Source organism: Vidua chalybeata, chromosome 6 (assembly GCF_026979565.1).
Source record: "Vidua chalybeata isolate OUT-0048 chromosome 6, bVidCha1 merged haplotype, whole genome shotgun sequence".
Taxonomy (NCBI): domain Eukaryota; kingdom Metazoa; phylum Chordata; class Aves; order Passeriformes; family Viduidae; genus Vidua; species Vidua chalybeata.
The window spans coordinates 56,623,178-56,644,636 of NC_071535.1; the positions used below are offsets into that span (position 1 = coordinate 56,623,178).

General features: G+C 48.9%; 2 protein-coding genes across 4 annotated transcripts in view; one reads left to right on the forward strand and one right to left on the reverse strand.

The window, feature by feature from the left end:
- Nucleotides 1–18,677, forward strand: part of LOC128790088 (epidermal growth factor receptor kinase substrate 8-like protein 2) — a 47,632-nt gene extending 28,955 nt beyond the window's left edge. For both annotated transcript variants that reach the window (XM_053946547.1, XM_053946549.1), the window contains 18 exons: nt 893–957; nt 4,984–5,145; nt 5,424–5,573; nt 5,700–5,779; nt 5,912–6,051; nt 7,469–7,548; nt 8,024–8,150; nt 8,494–8,582; nt 10,076–10,150; nt 10,819–10,967; nt 11,113–11,239; nt 11,600–11,715; nt 13,589–13,700; nt 14,454–14,561; nt 15,406–15,547; nt 16,665–16,848; nt 17,293–17,425; nt 17,750–18,677. In XM_053946547.1, coding sequence (XP_053802522.1) covers nt 893–957; nt 4,984–5,145; nt 5,424–5,573; nt 5,700–5,779; nt 5,912–6,051; nt 7,469–7,548; nt 8,024–8,150; nt 8,494–8,582; nt 10,076–10,150; nt 10,819–10,967; nt 11,113–11,239; nt 11,600–11,715; nt 13,589–13,700; nt 14,454–14,561; nt 15,406–15,547; nt 16,665–16,848; nt 17,293–17,425; nt 17,750–17,821 — 2,111 coding nt within the window. In that variant the 3' untranslated portion in view covers nt 17,822–18,677. The remainder of the gene's footprint in view (nt 1–892; nt 958–4,983; nt 5,146–5,423; nt 5,574–5,699; nt 5,780–5,911; nt 6,052–7,468; nt 7,549–8,023; nt 8,151–8,493; nt 8,583–10,075; nt 10,151–10,818; nt 10,968–11,112; nt 11,240–11,599; nt 11,716–13,588; nt 13,701–14,453; nt 14,562–15,405; nt 15,548–16,664; nt 16,849–17,292; nt 17,426–17,749) is intronic.
- DEAF1 (DEAF1 transcription factor) overlaps nt 1–19,882 on the reverse strand; it is a 79,007-nt gene extending 59,125 nt beyond the window's left edge. Inside the window, exons 1-3 of one of the 2 annotated variants that reach the window (XM_053946551.1) lie at nt 19,793–19,882; nt 19,593–19,696; nt 6,871–6,948 (exon numbers count right to left, since the gene is read on the reverse strand). The gene's annotated coding sequence lies outside the window, so the exon portion shown is untranslated. The remainder of the gene's footprint in view (nt 1–6,870; nt 6,949–19,592; nt 19,697–19,792) is intronic. The other variant, XM_053946552.1, reaches the window with a different exon arrangement.
- Nucleotides 19,883–21,459: the final 1,577 nt, after the last annotated feature.

A 21,459-nucleotide genomic window follows, 5' to 3' on the forward strand; every position in this document is an offset into this window, starting at 1 on the left:
CCTCACATCAGCCCCAAATCCCTGTGGGATGTGCTGCCTGTGCCCTCCCCCAGACCTTGCCCCACATTTCAAGTAGGACAGACTGCAATTAAAGCCCCCAGCAACCAGAAAGTGCCACTGAGCCTTTCCTGCCAGCCTGAGGTGGGAAGGGGCTGCGCTGCAATATTAATTTGTGTATTCAAGGTCACTCTGGAATGGCTGAGCAGGGAGTTGGGCTGGGTGTCTGTGGTCTTTCCCCTGAACCATCCTCACTCCACCTCTGAGCTGGTGCTGGTGGTGTATGAGATACAGGCTCAGAGCCCTGCAGTCTCCATTAATGCCTCTGCTAATATTCCCACCAATTAATCAATAAATCACATCTACTGGGGAACAGCCACCACTCCACGGCTGTCAACAGTCAGGTACAGAGGCAAAACACTGCTGTGTTTTCAGCCACAGGCACGGAGCTACAAGTGTGAAGTACTCGTGTGTCCTGCCAAGCTGATGGCACAACCTAAAGAGTGTTAGGATAAGTGTTAAAAAACTTTAGGAATCGGCTTGAATTAACTTCTACCCACCCTTGCCAGAACCAAAGAAGAGCAGCAGCATCTTTTCATGATCCTTATCACTGGGATATCTCCGGGTGCTCAGTACACTCCCCAAGCCGTGGGCAGGATTGTGCTCAGCCCAGTGCACCAAGAGGAGCTCGATTTAAAATCTCTTGGCTGGTCAAGGAGAAAAGTGAAATCCCCAAGGCAAAGCTCAAGGAAGGGCAATGCTTGTTCTGGAGAGACACCTGCTGGCAATGCCCGCAGAGCCCGAGCTGGAAACTTGGGGACTGTGAGAAAGACTCAGAGTTGTAATTCTCAGATCAAAGAAAAACAACCAATGCTTCTTTTCTTGTTTCTTACAGAACAAAGGAAAAAATACTCTAACTCCAACATCATTATGCACGAGACTTCCCAGTACCACGTCCAGGTGAGCACACACACGCAATGGAGTGCTAAGGGGCTGAGAAACCAAGGTCAGTGATAGATGTCCATAGTGCAGTGTTCCCTGTGTTCTGGACCTTTAGGATGCCAAGGGGGAGTTGAGAACATCCTTACCATTAAAGTCTCAAGTCACTGAGTAAAGGAAAATGAGGGTAAAAAAATATTTAAATAAACAAGACGAATTACGTACAAGGAAAGAGGAAATAGAGAAGCTGTTATCTTCTCTCTCCTCTGTGTGTGAAGGAGAGCAGGAAATGTCCCTCCTGTCACCCTGTGCTTCAAACCCTTCTGATCAGCACAGACAGGTTAAAAGCAGAGTTCCCATGGTGGTTACTGGAACTCAGCTTTCCAAACAACAGAGACAACGTGGACTATCAGCTTTCAGCTCTCCTCAGCTACTGTGTCCTCTCAGGTAACATAAACCCCTTCACATAAGACAGGCAATAAGCCAAATCTGTCTTCCACTGCCACAGACCCCATCCCAAAAAGAGAAGCCAGCCTGGCCATCCTGAGCTTGGTGATGCCTGTAATGCAACGTGGTGGTGCAGGACTCCATGGAGGAGATGGGGCCATTCATCACTGAAAGCTGAGCAAGGCAAGACAGGAGAACACTTCCTCAGGTTCATATTTAGGAGATGGGGCCATTTAAAAGCCTACATTTAGATTTGTAAAGTGCCTGTTTGCAAAGAGGTACTGGTTTCCATTGGAAAAACCAACTCAGTGGCTCAGAAGTCACTCATGGATGCAGAGAAGGGACTTTAAACGGTGACATGTAAATGAATTCTTTATTAATAATGCCATAAGCCACCCGTTTGTGAGTCTCTCCCCTGAACTTTGACCAAGGCAAACAGGATTGCAGTGGCAGGCAGTGAGATAGAATTAGGTTTCCTTACGGGAGGCATTTTATACCTTTTGAAGTAATCAGATCAAAGTTTAATGGTGGGTGGAGTCATTGCCCATTCTAATAAAAGCTGATGTATTTGAATGTCTCTCTGGATGAAAAGGGGTTTTGAGGGATAAAACAAAGACAGCAACAAACTTCTCCCTCTCAATCCACCCATATCTACAGAAAATGGAAAACAGAAAAATATTCTAATGATTAAATCAGAAAAGTAGCTTCCCCTCCATGAAAACTGACTGAACTTTAAACAGCAAAGGAATTTATGAAGCTTGTAAAGGTGTTGGATAAAATAATAGAAGAGATAAAAATGCCTGTCATCTTGAGTAAACCCATTCTCCTCACTGCTCTGAAAGAAAAGGGCTTGTCACCTCTGCACTGATAAAACTGACTTGGCAAATACCTTCCCATGCACTGTTTTACAATTACAGTGACATACACCCAGCATGTTTTTCATTTGTGATTGCATTGCTAATCTCAGCTTTCGGCTCACACACCTGATGGGAGGTCTATTTAGACAGTGCCTCACCCCATACCTTTGCTTGATGAACACAGGAATGGGCCTTGCATTGTCCTCTCCTCTGCTCCTTCCTCCAGGCTTTGGGAATCATCTAACAGCAAATGGGTCACCAGAAACCCTACACACCCCTAATGCCTAAGAGCATGTTTAAAGATTTTCTGCTAGGTCTACCAGTGCTTTAAATCCGAGCCTTTCCCTGCATCCACCTTGTATGGAGCCAACTGCAACAACAGTTCTTATCTGTGCTTCCTCACAACCATCCAAGACTCTGTGCTCAGAATGCACACATCCCTCTCGGGTCCATCTGGTCTGTGCCAGACCCCAACATCCACAGCTTCTCCAAGTCCCACAGCAGGACATGCTGGAGCAGCATCAGTTTTTGCTGCCTCTTAATTTGCTTCCCACTTTGCATTTACCTGGGCTTTTATAAGGAGACATTCTTTCCCATAATTCTTTCCCAACAACTTTGTCATCCTTCTCCATGGCCCACTGATGCACATGTCAACTGTGGACACATCCCACTGGGTTACTGAATCAGCTCATGAGTGCATCAGCACCAGAAAGAAGCTACTTGATCCCTAAAATGGTTATGTCTGATCACTGGGAGAAAGCAGGAAGATATCAAAGGGAGAAAAGCCAGGCAAAACTCATCCTGTTACTACAAATTTCCCATCAATTTAGGACTTGCTTTAAAACACCCCCCATTTTTCCAGCTCTTGCTTTGAAACCAGACTACAGGTTGTGTACATCAAAGAGAAGCAGGCATTTCACTGCTGCCCTCCCCACAAAATTCTGAATGCCCAGCAGGACCATTTTTGGGGTGGCCACACTGCTGTTCCTGGCCCCCCAGGGCAGATGTACCTGCTGGGGTGATTCCCCTGCTCCTTGGGTTAATCTGCTCCTGCTCTCCAGCTTAGCCACTGCTGCTGAACTCCCTGTTCTGCACCCTACTGAGCAAGGAAACCAGGATGAGAGGGTCATGCTGGGGGATGGGCCTTTGATATTCCAGGGTCAAGAGAAAAAGCTGGGATCTGGCCCAATAAGCCTCCAAGGGTTGCAGGCCCTTGGACTGCACAGATACCTTGGTCAGACCTGTAACTTATCCATGCAAAAACCTGCTTTTATCTGCTGGAGAAAGTTGATAAAGACAGGGAAAAGTTCAGCTGCTTTTTGACAGTCAGGCACATTCCCCTTCCCTTCTTACCAAGAACATAGCTGGGCAACAAAAGAACAAGGTGAAACAGAACCTTGTTCCTTCCTGAGTTTTTTTTTCCTTCCTGAGATTTTTTTTCCTTCCCTGCTATCACCTGAACATGTGGCTGGGCTATGTTGTCACTGCCCCAGGGACAACAGCTGGGCAAACAGCTTGGTTGCTCTGAGTCCCAGCTTTTCTTGCCTTGCAGTCCCCTCTGCCAGCAGACACAACCAGTTCTTCCATCCGCAGGGAGGAGCACTTACTCACCTGGGCTTTTGGAGTGGCCTTCATCCACTGCTGGTGGGCACACATTTGTATGTGACACACCTATCCTTTCCACAGCTGCCTCTCTGCCCACCATTCCCTTCCCATGGACTCCCAGGGGCCCACCAAAGCTGCAAGTGCTGCCCCATTACACACCCTGTACATACAGGTGCCAAGTGCAAGGCTTGGATCACCACACACTTCAGGGTGCAGTTGGAGCAGGGATGGGAAAGCAGCTTGGATGGCTGCACTGTAGCTGAGCTGCTCCTGGCCCAAGTGCACACACAGGGTGGTGAAGGAGGGGAGGACAGTGCAGAAAGCCTGGCTGATGGGAGAAGATGATGGGCTGGGTTTACAGGATAGGTGAAGGGAGGTAGGAATACCAGGATAACCAAGCAAAACCACAGGGCAGGAAAGAGACAAACAGCAAAAAATCCTTTCCTACAGTCAGCAACCCCCATTTTTACTACTATGAGGCCTGATTTGAGTATTTTTGGGGAGAAAAGCCCCCCCCCAACCCTAAGGGGGGCTTAAAGGGCTGGTGTAGAGTGAGCTGCCAGGTTTGGAGCTCCTGAACACTTTGCAGCATAGAAGCTCTTCAGAGTAGCTGTTCCCAGAGCATGGGACCCCACAAACTGCATGGATCCCACTTGGCACAGGGGACCAACACTTGCCCATGGCTTGTGTGAGCTCTTTGCCTAGCACAAATCCCACACAAGCAGGTTTGCTACACAAGACAAGCAAAACACAAGTGCTTTTATAGTTTGGCAAGCAAAGCATTAGTTCGACTGCCATAGTTCTACTTCCAAGCCAGGTTCAGAGTGGCTTGGGGAGTAACTCATGTATGTCAAGCATTTGCCCTGCTGGACAGGGATGAGAGCTGCTGGATTGATGAGAGTAATATGTAAGTGGTGAAACTAGTTATGAAAACCCATTGTGAAACCCAAATCTTTCACTGCCATGACCAGGCTGGTACCAACAACCAAAACTGCTTTGTGCAGCAACACCTTCATGCCTGAGCTCTGAGAAACTATAAACAGTAACTGAAGCCTCTAGAGATGCTTTCATCTCCAATTTACACCCCCCAACAAACATTTTCCACCTGTTTTTATCTCCTTTCTCTCCCCAACTTCAGCACTTGGCCACCTTCATCATGGACAAGAGCGAGTCCATCACAACAGTGGATGATGCAATCCGGAAACTCATCCTGCTCAACTCCAAAGAGAAGATCTGGACACAGGAGATGCTGCTGCAAGTGAATGACAAGTCCATCCGGCTGCTGGACTGTGAGACACAGGTACCTGGAACCCTGTGGGACTGACCCCAGACTGAAGTGTGGAGTGCAGTGAGTGCCCTTTCCATTCTGCCTGGGAGAGGGCAAGTTCTGACGAACACAAACCAGGGTGAATCACTACCAAAATCCTCTCCTGGATTAGACTCAGCCCTGCAGCATGGGAACAGGATGGTTTTAGCAATGACAAAGGAAGATCAGCCCAGGGATCCCAGGAGTTCCTGCACAGGACCTTTCCCTCTCAGTTCAATAGTTCCCCATTGCCTGACTTCCTTCTCTTGCAGGAGGAGCTGGAGGACTTTCCCCTGCCGACAGTGCAGCACTGCCAGACAGTGCTCAATCAGATGCGCTATTCCTCCATCCTCCTGCTCGTGTGTCAGGATTCTGAGCAGCACAAACCTGACATCCACTTCTTCAATTGTGATGAGGTGGAGGTAAGCAGAGCCCTCCTGTTTGGTGTGAAACAGAACAAAACACACTTCTTGCTGTCTGCCCTTTCCCCCTTCCTCCAATCCTTCCTAAAACCAAGCCCTTAAAAACATCCCTGTTTTATCCCTAAGGCGGAGATGGTTCATGAGGACATAGAAAGTGCTCTGGCAGACCACAAGCATGGGAAGAAGATACGGCCACAGACACTCAAGTAAGTGCTGCGGGATACAGCTGGGAGCAACAACAATAAATCCATGTTTCCAGTGGTTTAGTCACACTCAGGTCTCTTGGAAATGGGATCTGTGACCACTCATGGAGTTGTTCTGTGTCATTTTCCTTGCAGGGCAAACCAGGAAAAGATCAAGCAGAGACAATCCATCCTCCCCCCACCTCAAGGACCGGCTCCCATCCCGATCCAGCATGACATGCGAGGCTCAGCCATGAGCAGGAACAGGGTGGCACCTCCTTCCCAGCATGATCCAGGTACTGAGAGCACTCAGGAAGTCTGTCCTGGGGATGGGAGATTAATTAACTCAGGCAGCCAACCTTCCTGAAGCGCTCTGTGGTGAAAATAAGTGTTGTACCCACTGAGCATTATGCTCAACAAATAAAAGCTCCCAGAAACTCCTTGTAACAACACCCTTATTTGGGGGATACATAAATGCCAAAAAAGCAAAAGCCCCTCATAAGCCATCACATGAAATTTGAACCAGGCGTTGGTGATCTTAAAATGTACAGACAAGACATTTGATCAGAAAGACAAATTCCTGGCTCTGCTGACTTTACAGGAGCCAAGATTTCACCCTTGAAAATCAACTGTTTTTCATGAATTCTTGTAAAGTCAAGTATGGAAATGTAGATCTGAACTCCCCCGCCTTATGTGCTCAGCTAAAGTCAGATTCCAAAACCATCCTGACTTCAGCCCATTCGAGTTGGCTTGAAAAAACCTGGTATTTTCCTTTGGAGAAAGAAGTAACAGAAATAAGTTCCTAGGAACAGAAACAAGCTCTTTCTCTGACAAAAGATCAAAGTGACAAACAAACTAGGCATTTTTTATTCCTGCCTATCATACCATCTTCTCTTGGCATTCATTTCTAATTTCAAGGCAAACACGTAATAGGATACTATAACACATCCAAAACACTCATTTGCTGGGATGGCTTCTGAAGCCAAGCAATTGCTCTGGCTGCTGAATGGAGAACTTATTTCAGGCCCAGTTCTGCATCATAAAAAGATTATCTCTATTTCTGAGCTGGACCATGAATAAACATCTCTATTCTGATGAAAAGCAGCCACTCTTACCTCTGCCCTTCCAAGGGTGCTCACATCAGCAGAACTGGGAATTCCTCTAGGCAGGATTTCTGGCTGAGTGCACAGAGCCTGGCAGGAGAGCAGATGACAGGAGAAAACCTTGAGTAATGCCTGTTTGCCGAAATTCCTTCTCCACGAAACACCTTCCTGCTTTTCCTACAAAACCTGTCCTGATGGGGCACCTCATCCCCACATTTACAGATGCTCTGGACTTGTCACAGGGCTTTGCCAAAACTGCCTCCCCAGTTCTCCCACTTGGCACATCCTGCTGTGCCAGCCCTTTCCAAGCCCCTGCCCTGAGCTGACACTCTTTGCTTTGCACAAGGGGCCACCCCAGTGATTGTTCCTGCTGTAATATCCCCCCCACAGTGGGTGTGTGGCTTCTGGAAGCTGGGAGGTGCCTCGGGGTTGGGTTTTTTTGCAGGATGATTGGGATTTAGCACCTATTACAAACATTATTCCTGAGGTGCCCTCACAACCCAGAACACACTCCCAAGCTGGGAGCTACCATCCCATGGATCCCTACCTTTCATGGAGTCTATTTCCAACCTCTGATAGTAAATGTGTTTTTCTTCTCCCTTTTTTGCAGACTATGAACGACGAAGCTCTGGCTCTCATGACCATGAGGAATCCCGTGCCATGTTAGCACAGAAGATTGAAAAGGAAACGGTGGGTGACAGGGACACTGCACAGTCCATAGTCAGGAGCAGAGGCAGGGAGCAAGGGAGAGGGAGCAGAGGCAGGGAGCAGACATTTAATGCATCATCTAGGCATTTTCCCAATTGATACCTGCTGTGCATAAAGATAAGGTGGCCAAAAGCAAGTCTCCATCACCGTGTCATTGACAATGTCCTCTGACCTGAGGCAGCTCTGCTGATTCCAGCTCTGCTCCTCCCCATCCCACTTGGGTTATTTTCCACCCATCCATTAGCAGGAGTCACGTATCACATTGGCAAGGAGAGCACACCGCCAGGCCCAGCAGCTCTGTGCTTGCAAAGGGATGCATTGAGCTGCATTTCATGCCTGGATTACCCACTCGTGTGCATTCTCCCAGGAAATGCAGCAGGCCCTGGGATTCAGGCTCCCAGCTGTGTGCAGCCCAGGCTCGCTTTCACATTGGTCCCTTTTGTGTCTGTCCTCACAGCAAATCCTGAACTGCACCCTGGATGACATTGAAGTGTTCGTCGCCCGGCTCCAGAAGGCTGCAGAGGCATTCCGACAGCTCAACCAAAGGAAGAAAGGGAAGAAGAACAAGAAGAAAGGGCCAGCAGGTGCAGTGCAGCAGCCACAACAAATGGGGAGCACAGAGGGGTCAGGGATGAAGGCGGGGGGGACACCTCAGCTCCAGGCCCAGCAAGGCCGGATTGATGCCATGGCACAGCCACAGATCCAGGCACAAAAGTTTGGGAGGTGCTGCTCTCTGTGGCCACCTCCGGCAGAGCACATGGAGCTTCTGGCACACAGAGGGAGCTTGCCTTTCTCTGAACCCCTGATTTTCAGTAGTGCTGGTCTCAACACCCATTTCTGCTTTGCCTTCTGCATGGCAGGGAGATAGAACCTTCCCAAAGTGGATGCTCTCACTAACGTGTCCTTCTCTGCCCCTTCTCCTGGCAGAGGGAATGCTGACCCTCCGAGCAAGACCCCCGAGCGAGGCTGAGTTCATTGACTGCTTCCAGAAAACCAAACTGGCTTTTAACCTCTTGGTAAGACATGGAGGAGTTTCCATCCCATGCAAGGACAGGGCTTTTCCCTGTGTATCCCAGCAGTGAGCGTTTAGAGTGAAACTTGAACGGAAAATACTGACAATGGACAACAGTGTGAATTTCAGGTTCTTCAAAACTCAGGACAAACATTGTGTCAGGCTTGTGCAGGTTTTCTGGGACAAGCTGTTAAACCAAAACTAGAAGCATCAAGTCCAGGATGGGACAGAACAGCCAAAGGGTTGCAGCACCCAGGTCTTTTCAGATCCAGGCCTGGGAAGTCTCTGCTCGGCAGTAATTGAAGTCCCCCATTGCCCCAGTATTCCTGACCCCTCTCTTTCTCCCCTGCCAGACCCTCTGTATTGTGAAGGAGATGAAAAGGAAGAACATAAACATGTTCCCAGTGCTACCAGCTCTGCTCAGTGAAACACGAGAGACCAGCAGGCTAACAAGACAGCAGGAATTCTGTCAGTTGTGACCAAACTTGTCCAGCAAACACATCCTCCAAGCTCCTTCCTGGGCAGTCATTAATAAGGAAACCCCAGAGACAGGGTTTGCAGGACACCAAGCTCCAGCCTTTTCTTTGAGAAGCAAATGTGGATAATTTGTGCCTGCTCAGGATCAGAAGGAGCAGCTTATCTCCTGGCAAGAGCCCACAGTTGAGTGTGGAGCAGAGCTGGGTTGAGTGTGGAGCAGAGCTGGGACTCCATGGTGGATCCATGCCACATTCCTCACCACATAGCTGCTAAGTTCCTGGGAAGTGCCTGTTCACTGGGTCACCCTGCTGCCAGCAGTTGTTTCTCACTTCCCATTCCAAATTAATGTTTAATCTCCAGCATTTCAAAAGCTTTGCATTTCAGTAGGAGCAGGGAGCCTGTCTCTCATGGCAGCAGTGCCAGGAGCCCAGGACAGGAGAAGGATCTTGAATGGAAGCACAAACTGGGGAGGCTTCTCACCACAGCTCTGCTGATTGCTGCTACCAAAACCCAATTCTTACAGTAAATTAATCCCAAGTATTTGCTCCTCCATTCTGCCACCGTTCACCTCAAATAAAAGTGCATTTGGAGCCTTTCAGTGGTCAGGGCAGCTCCAGGTGCCACGGGCAAGACCTTGGTGGAGACCTTCCCTTGTCAGCAATTGCAAAGGGACCCTCAAAACACCTATCCTGTTGTTTTCACTCATGGAACTGGGAGGATTCTCAACCCTGCAAGAGGCAGAAGCAACCATAACCCTGGCCTTTCCTCCCTAGGACTTTCAAAATAAGCCAAGGTTTTGTGTGTCTGTTCAAATTACCTTCCAAGGCACTGATTTAACAACAGAGAGGCTACTCCACCCATCCAAAAATTCATCAGGAATTAGAAATTGACACAAAATTAAAATGAATGATTCCTACTCCTCCATCCCTTACTCTTCTTATCAGCCAGCAACACTCCCCCCACGTGACAGAAAAGAGAACGCACACTCAGGTTAAAGTTAAACTGTGTTTCTCTTTCCAGGCCAAACTGAGAAAGCATATTCAGAACCCCAGTGCTTCGGAGCTGGTGCATTTCCTATTTGGGCCACTGGAACTGGTAAATCTTATTCCCAGGTCTCACTGGGAAGTCCCTTTTTATTTCTATTCAGACTTACAAGCAGACAGATTGTGCAGAAAGGTTAGAAAACTGCTCATGCCTGGCCACAGCTTTCTCAGGAACTTCCAGAAGTGATACTGGTTGTTCCTGGCCTCTGATCCGGTTTGCAGCTTGAAGTAAATACAAGAACCCCAGCAAATAGGAATCTTTCCATCCAATCAATAAAGCATTACTGTGAACAAAAGGGGCAGTGAACTGGTGTTCCCACTGGGAATCTGTCTGGTCTCACCTTCAGGCAAACACAGCTCAGTATTTGCACTGAAAATACTTGGAAGCAGAAATCCCAGCTTGGAAAAGGAACCAGAAAGGACACAGGAATAACAAGATACTTTCCATTTTTTGAGGTGTCAGCTTGTGACACTTCACTTGTCTGTAGCAATAGCTCATTTATAGATAGATCTTGCTTTGACTCCAATCTAAAAAAAATTCATGTTACCCTGAACTGTCCAGTCTCCTTCAAAGGCTTAGGTTGATGTTTCTTGAGGTGACTGAGCTGATCCAAGGATCAGCTTTGTCTTTGATTCCTGCTCCTCTGTGTGTCCCTGGTTTGACATTTTGACTGTTTCTTGCAAGTTCTCTCCTCTTTGTGTGGTTTGTGTGTGACCCAGATCATCAATAGCTGTGGTGGCCCCGAGCTGGCCCGGTCTGTCCTCAGTCCACTGCTTTCTAAAGATGCCACTGATTTCCTGAGAGGACACCTGACACCCAAAGAGATTAACCTCTGGGATTCCCTGGGGGAAACATGGACCAGATCCAGGTGAGGACAGAACTGCCATTTCCCCAGGCTCCCAAGGCAGAGGGGGTGCTTGGATGCCCTGATGCTCCTGCTTCTCCATTGAGTGGATGCTCTCAAAGACATATTCCTTGTGAATGTCACCTGATATTCCCACTTTGTGTCCTAGAGCTGAGTGGCCCCGAGATGCGAACATCCCCACCTACATCCCCAAATTCCGCAACGGCTGGGAACCACCCACAGAAATCTTCCGTGGAGCTCCCTGGGAAATAGACATCGGACACTTGCAAGAGGAGGTTAGTCCTGTGTTCCTGGGGATCCTCTCTTCCCTCTCCCTCCCCCTTTTCCAGAGAGATGGAGCTGTGGGGGGTGTGGTGGTGTGCAACAAGTAGTTGGCTCAAAACTGATTTGAATCTGGTCACTCCAGTTAAATACAGAAAGCAAATGAGGCTGGAAAATGGCAGCAATAATCAGCCTCTCCCAGTTCAAGGCAACAGGACCATACAGTGTCACTGAGCTCCAGGGACACAGACTTCCCTGAAGAACATCTTGACCAAAAGCTGCCAGCCCATGACTCATCTCCCACTATCCCTCTCCTTTTCTCCGATCAGCTTTCCCCTTTCCTGGTAACACTGACTCCGTGTCTGCCTTTCCAGCTCTCCTCAGCCAATGGATATCCTTACCGGAACTCCTCAGTCAAGCGTGGCCAGACGGCTGAGCAGACACAGCCTGGGGATGCCTTCAAACAGAACGTCACTCCACATGGAAATAGGTAATGGATCTGCACCCTCTGAGCTTCAGCTCCTACCTTGGAACCTCATGAACACACACAGACACATATGGTGATACTGGGAAGTTTGGGCATCCTGGAGACAACTCCCTACCATTATTAATAACCACCAAGAGAAGATAAAGATCAGCTGAGGGATTATTCCCATGAGCACTGTCTTCTGTTTAACCCCCAGCAGCTCTGCAAGGAAAGGAATCCCAGGTGTTTTCCACCACATGAGACAAAAATATTGACTGACTTCATCAGTCCATCCATAGGTCTTGTTTCCCAACATCAGCCCACCAAATTGACCTTAAGGATCAGGTGCCAAAGATGCTGCATTGTGCTTTGGCTCTCCACATGTGTGGAGACGTTGGAATAATGGAATTATGGAATGGATTCGGTGGAACGTGACCTTAACGATTACTCAGTTCCAACCCCCTGCCAGGGCCAGGGACACCTTCCGCTATCTCAGGTTGCTCCAGGCTCTGTCCAACCTGGCCTTGAACACTTCCTAGGATGGGGCAGCCACAGCTTTTCCGGGCAACCTGTGCCAGGGCTGCCCCACCCTCACAGGGAAGGATTTCTTCCCAATATACCATCTAAACCCATCCTCTGGCAGTGGGAAGCCATTCCCCCTTGTCCTGTCACTCCAGCCTCTTCCCCAAAGTCCCTCTCCAGCTCTCTTGGAGCCCCTTTAGGCACTGGGAAGGGCTCTAAGGACTCCCTGGAACTTTTTCTTCTCCAGGTTGAACATTCCCAGCTCTCCCAGCCTGTCTGTGTAATGCTCCAGCCCTTGGAGCACTTCCTGGCCCTTCCTGGCCTCCTCTGGACATCCTTGAGGATCTCTCAATTCATCCCAAAGCCACCACAGATTGCACAGACAGAAGCTCCCTACAGGGGGAATCTGCTCTAAGGGAAGGGCACACACAAACTTTGCCCTGCTGGAAACACAGGGCCAGAGAAGAGCAGCCCGAGCTCCCAGTGCTGCTGGAAAACATTTCAGTGAGGAAGGAGCTTTGTTTCACTGGAGACAGCAGCTCCCCCTTGGCTTTAGACACAACCAAAGGCAAACCCACTGATTAGAGGCTGAATAAAACAATATATTCCAGTCCTGCCCACCTCTCCCCCAGGGAGCTGACAGGGTGCCAGGTTCAGAAAACTCTTCTTAATGAGACGGAATTCTAGAAAATGGAGAAAAACCCCTCCCCTTTCTTCAGAAGTCTCGGAAAGTTCACTTCTAAACCCAGAACCAACCAGGCCACCCTTTTGCCTCAGGTTTTTTCCCAAGGGAAAGATGACTCTTCCACCTTTCAACAGCTTCAATGCTCATTTTCCATCACCTGTTACTCCTTGGTACAAAACCTTCATCAAAGTACTTTTAGTTCGGAGTTTAGAGGCTCCATCTGCTTTCTTGTTTACATGAGCTCATACCTTGAAAATTGTCACATCTCTGAGTGTCACCAAACTCTTCCAGACTTCCACATGAATCCTCTGCTGTGACTTGACACATCACTTTGCAGGGATTTGAGTCAAGGTTTCAGCTGACCATCCACTTTTCTGTCACCAGCTCTAGTCTGGGGAAAAAACCCTCAAGCCAGAGTTTTTCCATGGTTTTCTGCTCTAATATAAAAGATTTACAAGCTTTACAACAAGAATTCAAATCCACAGCAAAAGACCCTAAATCCAATTATATCAGCAAAATAACTTATTTTTCTCATTTACCCTATCACTGGTCCTGCTAGGAACATCAAGTGGTAGAGATGCAGTGTAGAACAGGGAAAAGACGAGGATAATTTCTCTTCTCCAATTTCAATTTTCTTGGCCTTGTAATTGGATGTGCCTCTGCTAAAACTCCAGTTTTTCTCTCCTGTAGGAATTTTGAGGCCCAGGGAGTGGCTGTGCCCAGGAGATTTGCCAAAATCCGCTACGATTTCACTGCACGAAACGCCAATGAGCTCTCAGTGCTGAAGGATGAAATCCTGGAGGTACGTGAGCACTCCTGGGAAAAGGTGTCCCCTCCCCTTCCCAGGGGCAGGAGAGAGCTCAGGATACCAGCAAGCACCAACTCCATTTTCCCTGGTGGTGTCTAGCAGTGACATGGAGCTTTGCTCAAATCCAAAGCTGGAACAGGCTGCCAGTGCTGGGCTGTGTCACTTCCTCAGCTCAAACACATCAGTCCCATCTTAACCACAGTGAGGAGGGAGGACAGCAACTCCCTGTCGTGCCCTGCTCATCCCCTGCTGGGTCTGTGTTCCTTATTACCACTTCCCCATCCACAAGGAATTGTTTACTCTGAAAAACACCTTTTTCATTACCTTTCTGTTCCTGCAGCTGGAGAATGTGGGACATGACTTGGGCTAACACTGATCTGTGACCTGGGGAAAAGGTTTCTGTGCAAAATGTAGCTTTTAAAAAATTTATTTATTTATTTTAAAACAAAAAGACAACAGAAACTCAGTCATTGGAAAAAAAGATCTGGAGAAACAGGGACATTACATAGCAACTATGAGTTCTTCAGCACCCTGAGGCAGTCTCCTCTTCATCCTTATGATAAATTCTGATGCCTTCCAGGAAAAGTTTAAATCCTGGATTACATCTGAGAGCAGCAGATCTAATCAGAGCTCTTGGCCTCAGTGATGTCCTTCACCTTCTGGGTGTTCTATCCCCACTATATCCTGGTTGTGTATGCCTGAAATCCCATGTTCCCACTAGCAGATTTATTTTTGTCCCTCTCTCAGGTGTTGGAAGATAATAAGCAATGGTGGAAGTTGCTCAACCGGAGTGGGCAAGCTGGTTACGTTCCATATAATATCCTGGATGTGGTGAAACTGGAAGAGCTTGAACAGGTCTGTAGTCAGGTGGTACCTGACTGGTATCAGCTGCAGGGCATAATCTGCCTCTGGGAATAATCTTGTCATTAGACCTCCCTGGATTTCTTAGGGTACTATGCACAAGTCAGGATGAACCCTCAGAAGTAGAAAAAAATCAGGAGATTCCTAAGTCTCCTATGATAAAACTCCCATTTTGCCATGATCGCCTTCCCAGATAAGGCCTATCATTCCCATTTGTGCAGCAGCCTCTTGTTTTCCAAATTTTTCCATGTCAAGATTTTTGTTGGTGATTAAATTAAAGATGGACACTTCCCTCAACCCAGTTCAGTTCAGGAGGAACACATCACTCGAGCAGAGGCAGATGGAAACACCATCTAAGTGAGAATTAAGTTGAATACTGCAACTTGCACTACAGAAATGTGGAGCTGGAGTGTTCTAAACACCCTAGGGAAGCATGGAATTGCTTCCCTATTTTGATATTGCAGAGCCAAAGGGGGCCCAGCAGGCTTCTGAATAAATCCTTGCTAGTTTAATCGAAATGTCAAAAAACTTCCCAGACTGCTCCAGGCCCTTGGCAGTGGTCACACTTCACGTCCCACCTCTGGAGCAGTGAGGCTTTGCCTTCCAATGGGATTGAACATGTTTGGCATGTCTAGGAATTCCCTCACACAAACTTCAGACTTTGCTTTGGGTTCTTCATTCCCAGAAATTAACTTCTTCCATGCAGTTCCACCTGAGGTCTCACCAGCCCCACATCAGCACAAGGACAACACGGCAGTTTGTCCCTCAAATGAAAATGAAAAATGGCAGAAAAAAATGTCTTACTTTTTTTTTTTTTCCTCCCCCCCTTTCTAACCAGTCTAACCAGAGGTACAAAGGAGACCTGAGTCCCAGGGGCTATGGCCCATCCAGTCCAACTCACAAGCTGCCTGCCAGCTACGCAGGGGATAAGTGGGGCAGTGAGATGTTATCACGCAACTCTGCACAGGACGCCAAAGAACGTACGTGTGTGTCCCACTCTGTGTCCCACACTGGGGTTCCCTGGGTTTGGGTGCTCCAGGGACCAGACTTACCCAAGGGGCTCCTCTTCACCCTTCAGCGATCAGAAATAGAACAGCACCAGATCTGGAGGCCATTGCAGGTACCATCTAGAGCCAAGAGAGCAGCCCTGGAGCTTGTGACACCTCCCAGGCTCTCAGGCAGCCTGGGACAAGCAGGGTAATAAGTGATCACTCCATTCCTTCTTCCTCCTTCCTTCTTCCTCCTCCTCCTCCCAAGGAAAGAGTTTCCTTTCTCTTTCAAAACATTTCAGTGTGTCTCAGGAAGAGCTCTGGTCAATCCCTTTCTGTCCTTTCCTTTTGCTCATATCCTGCCACACATGCAGTGCCTGCCTGGCTGGTTCCTTTCTGTAGTTCCACAGAATTCCCAGACAAACAGGAGATCCACATCCCTCCTTCACCCTGCACATGTTGTGGGGGTCACAGAGAAGGAGAGAGACCAGGGGCCCCGCTCTCCTCACCCCTTATCACACCCTGCCCACTCTTGGAAGCAGAAGCCCTTTTGGGACGATGGAAAGCCCCGCAATACAAGGACACGAATCTGTCCCTAACACCGAGTTATTCTCCACAGTCCTCAGGAGTTTCACAGGGAAAGTGACACTGGAAGAAGTGTCACTGGAGTTTTCCCAGAATCACAGGATGGCCTGGGCTGGAAGGGACCTTCAAGCTCATCTCATCACGAGCGTGTTCCTTACTCCCAGTTTGTGATTCCTGCCGCTTCTCTTCCGCTGTGGAGCAAAATCTGCAGCTCTGGGATCAGCAAATCATTGACTAGAAGTAGCAGAGAGGACTGAAAAGGTCTCAACTCTCCAATTGTAGATTCTCAGAGATCTGTCCTTCCACATCAGACAACAGTCAATGGTGATAGTGATGGGAGGAAAATAAATGGCAACACAGGAGCACAGAAAAATGGGAACCACTTTTCTGGGCTGAATTTAAATACAAATGCTGAGCCACACCCCCATTTTCCATCCAATTTCCCTACAAACACATCTAATGGGATTTTTGATTTCATTAATCATTAATGAGATTTGATTTCATTCCCTACCTGTTTCTACAGAACTTATTCACCAAATGGATGAGCTGAACGACGAGCTGCTAAAGAAGATCACAAACAATAAAATTCAGCCTCCCCACAGGAATTTCAAAGTGGAAAAGCCTCAGCAAGTTTTTGTGCCCCTCACCTTTGAATCCAGCACTGAAGAAGTCAAAGCCTGGCTGGAGGCCAAGTCATTCAGCAAAGAGTAAGATTTGCTCTACTGCCACATGAAACACTCGTCCTTCCCTGGAGAAGGAGCTGGGATTGTCCCATCTCACCTGGGACAAGTCACTGGGATTTACTTACAGAGCTTGTCCCATCTCACCTGGGACAAGTCACTGGGATTTACTTACAGAGCCTGTGTTGTAAATTAGATTTCAACCCTATTAAATTCAGGCTCTATAACCAGGCTATTCAGAGCCCAGACTCTCCCACTTTTTCCTATAAACATTTTCTTGGAGAAAAATAATCAATGAACTAAACCCACAGCCTGAAATACCACTGGAATCACAGCTGACACCCTGGCACAGCCCCAGGGCCCTGTGATACGATCCCAGTGCAGCTCCCAGCCTCCCATCTCCCACTCCTCGCCTCTGGCATGGGGCCACGTGCAGCACAACCATCATCTCCCCACTTTGTGTCTCCCCAGGACCGTGGAACACCTGGGCATCCTCACTGGAGCTCAGCTCTTCTCCCTCAATAGAGAGGAGCTGAAGAAGGTGTGTGGTGATGAGGGAAACAGAGTGTACAGCAAGATCACGGTGGAGAAAAACCAGCTGGAGGTAAGTGTTTTTCTGGATAATTCCTGATGGAATGGGGGGCTGTACCAGCAGTGTCAGACAGCTCATTAAACAGGCATTTTAAGAAACACAATGGGGAAAAAAATAATGCAACCAAACCTACACAAGCAATAAAACACACGTAAGAATTCTGAAGTGTCCTTTAATCTAAAAGGCCCCAGATCCATAAGATCCCTGTTTCCACTAATTAATCTGCTTTTAACTGATATCACCTATCCCTTTGAAACTAGCTCTACTCCTACAGCATTCGTTAAATACTACAGCTTGAAATTCAAATCCAAACTTCCTGTTTTGTTTCCATTCCAGAAAAGCAGAGGGGAGTCAGAGCTCCAAGAAATCATGAAGCGCCGCCAGGAAAGGATTGATTCTGCTAATTAAAGTCTCTCTGCTTTATTTCAGCTCTTAGCCCTAAGTAGTACAGAAAAAAAGGGAATGAAAGCAATGATTCCCGGCCCAGGCCGGAGGCAGCAGAGCTCCCCTTGGGGTCCAGCTGCCATCAGAGTGACAATTCCTCGAACACTGTTGGGAAGGGTTGACAACAAGACCATATCCCACTGGGAAAGGTGTTTTAATTTTGCATGAAGTATTTTTTTTATAACTATATATTTTATACTGAAATTTTCCGTGCATGCGATCAGAGCAGGATTCACACGGGGCTGGATGTACGACAAGGGCTGCATTCAAAGACCCCCAAAGCTTTTCTCCGAGGGCTGTCCCTGCTCCCACCCCCTCGCTGGCAGGGCAGGCGTGGCACACAGCTCAGGAGAGGCCAGCCTCAAGGCCTGGAGCCTGCACCACGGCAATAAGGCTTTGGAGCCCTGCAGTGGTTTGGGTGTAAGGAAAGGACATTAAAGCTCATCCTGTTCCATCCCCCATCATGGGCAGGGACGCCTTTCACAAGGCCAAGTTGTTCAAATCCTGTCCAGCCTGGCCTTGGACACTTCCAGGGATGGGGAGTAACGACCCCTCTGGGCAACCTAAGGCAGCCCCATTTCCATTTCCTCCTCAGTGCAGGTGTCCCCTGAGCCCAAGAGCACAGGCCCGGTGACAACTCCCTGTCCCCCTCCTGTCCCCCTGTGTCCCCTCATTGGACAAGGCTGGAATGGCAACACACATTCCCAAAGTCTGGCTGCTTCCTTAAATCCACAGACCAGTTAGTGCTGTCTCTGAACAGCTGAAATGAGCTCTCAGTGCCTAGAAATGAGCAGGAGTGACAAACAAAAGGATCTGAATGTGGACATAGGCGAGTTCCACCTGCCCACTGCTGCTGATGCACAGGCCTGGGCTCAGGGCAGCTGTGCAGCCCTTCCCTGGGCCACTGATCCTGCACTGGAATGTTGTGGTGCTGCCAAAGCCGGCCTCAATCCAGGAGAAGATAAACCCTGACCATTTGCTCCCATCCCAGGCACACCCACAGCCCTTCCCAGAGTGTTGGGCACTTGTCCCCACCTTCAGGTTTTCACTGTAAAATGTCAGCTGAAATGATTCCCAAATAGCTGAAACCCAAAGCACACTGGGAAAGGCAGGTTTAACTCCAAATAAAGGCAGGTTTAACTCCAAGAAAAAAAAATCTAATTTAGCACAGGGTGTTGTTCTTGACTTCCTGTTTTCCTTCATAAAGTTATGTGCATTTGTATATAACAATCTGTAAATAGGGAGGTGAGGAAAATCTCTCTCCCTAAAGGCAGAATTAGTGACTATGCTTCCAAAATTTACTCACAATTTCAAAACTCAAGCAAGCAGCGTAGTTCCTGTCCACAGCAAGTTTGGCACATTGCATTTCTATCTCTATTTAACTGACAGACCAACCTGATTGCAAAGCAGTGAAGCAAACACAGCTCCAGAGCTGCCACAGCCCAGGGACAGTTGGGTTTTCTCTCTCAGCACGTGCTGAGTCTTTGCCCAAATTTGTGTCTGTCCTTGCACATTTAATGGAAAAAGCTTTAACACAGCATCTGGGGAACTCGTGTCTAAATCTGAGAGCACCAGTGCACCTCAGTTTTGGCTTTATTCTTAAGTGTCTCCGATGGATAATCTGTTTTCTTCATTTGAAAGAGGACACTGCTGGCACCAGCAGAATTAGGGTGCAGGCAGGAGGGGGATCCTGGGTTTAATCACAGCCCTGCTGGGATCTGAGAAGGGCACTCACCTTGTCAGGGAAGGATGAAGAGGACAATCCTCCTGAGAAGCCCTGGCTCTGGATTAGGGTGGAGAAGGGAAGCAGGATGGCAAGCACAGGAGGCGAAAAAGTTTCTAAAATGAAAATAAAAACAGATGTTGAGCTAGGAAACACCCCACCTTCTAGTCCTGGGGTGTAGAGGAAAGCAAATCACAGGGAATTACAGTTACCTGGGATTTTAACAGGAGTGTACACGACAGCTCCGTAAAGCTGGGAGCCACAGGAGCACTTCCTAAAACAGATCTCTCAGCAGACCTTATTGCAGAGGTCACTTTTACAAATTTCCATGCGACTGAGCTGTGCACCTGATCTGTTTGTACTGCCTGCAGACACTGCTATAAAGTACTGTACATTGATGTAACTGAGCAAAGGAGACAATGATATAACCATGCACTGTACAAGAGTTATTAAAATAGTTAAGTTATACTTATAAATCCATCTCCGTCTCTTTCACTGGGTTTTCATAATGGTTTGTCACTGACAGTCTCAGAAACTCAGCAAAATGTCTGAAACCACACATTTCCTTTTGGGTTTGGGGACTGACATTCAACAGGAAGGGTGTTATGGCCTGGATAGATGTGTTTTAAAAACAGAGGTGAAAATCTCACACATCATAAGAATTAGGTACCAGAAGAGCTGCAAGCTGAACTCCTTTTCTTGTCTGGTCTAGTGGAAGATGTTCCACCCATGGCAGGGGGTGGAACTGGATGGTCTTTAAAGTCCCTTCCAGCTCAAACCAGTCTGGGAATCTGTGATTCCATGACTCACAAGGGAAGCTCTCCTATTCCTTGGCAAAGAAACCAGAGACAGTACGAACCTGTTTCAATTCAAACAGCACTTAAACCTAAAGCTTCTTTGCATTATTCTTTCTTGGGCTGGGCAAAACATGAAAAGGTTGTACAAAAGCACATTCTTGCCTGTCAGGAAGGGGAACTTCTGTGGCAGCTGTCCCAAGTGGAACAATACAGAAAGAGGGAATAGCATAACCCCGTGACACAGCCAAGCGACAGATTCTCCGACATTTCCAGCCAAGGGCCGGCCATCCTCTGTCTCAGGTGAACAACAACACTAACAAGATCACATCCTCTACAGCCTAAATAGAGTTTATGCAAACCAAGAGCCCAAAACAGCTGCCCTGCTGGGTCGGGGGCTCTCTCAGCGGCTGGAGCTGTGCCCGACAAGCCATTTCGAGCCTTGTCACGACGGCAGGGGAGGGAGCACAGAGCGCTGAGCTCCTGCAGCGGGGCAGCGCCGCCGCGGCTCCGAGCCTTCCCTCACGGCCGCCTCCCCTCAGGGCCTGCCCGCCGCCATCTTGCGGCACCGGCGGCGCCCGGGCCCCGCGCGGCCATGAGGGACGGGTGGCTTGGGGGCGGGCCGGGCGCCGTGCCGGCCGTGGGGAAGACCCCCGGTGGTTCTGAGGACCGGAGATCCCGGGGCCGGGAGGTCCCGGGGCCGGCAGAGCCCCGGACAAGCTCTGCTGGGGACAATGGCGGCGTCAGGGTCGCCAAGGCGACCGCCCGTCCCGACCCCAGGACCACGAGCCAGCCAATCAGAATCGCTCTCCCTCCCGCTGCCCCGCCCCGGCTCCTCCCGGCCGCGTCCGTCTCGTGTCCGCGCTCCCGATTGGCGCTGCCGCCCGGCCGGGCTGGGATTGGCGCGGGAGCGCGCGGGCCGCGGGTGCGCGCGCAGGCCGGTCCCCTCCGGGCACGCACCGTCCCTTATAGGCGCGCGAGCCCCCAGAGCCGCGGACATGTCGGTGTCCCCCGTGAAGCGGCAGAAGATGGAGTCGGCGCTGGACCAGCTCAAGCACCACACCACGGTGGTGGCCGACACCGGG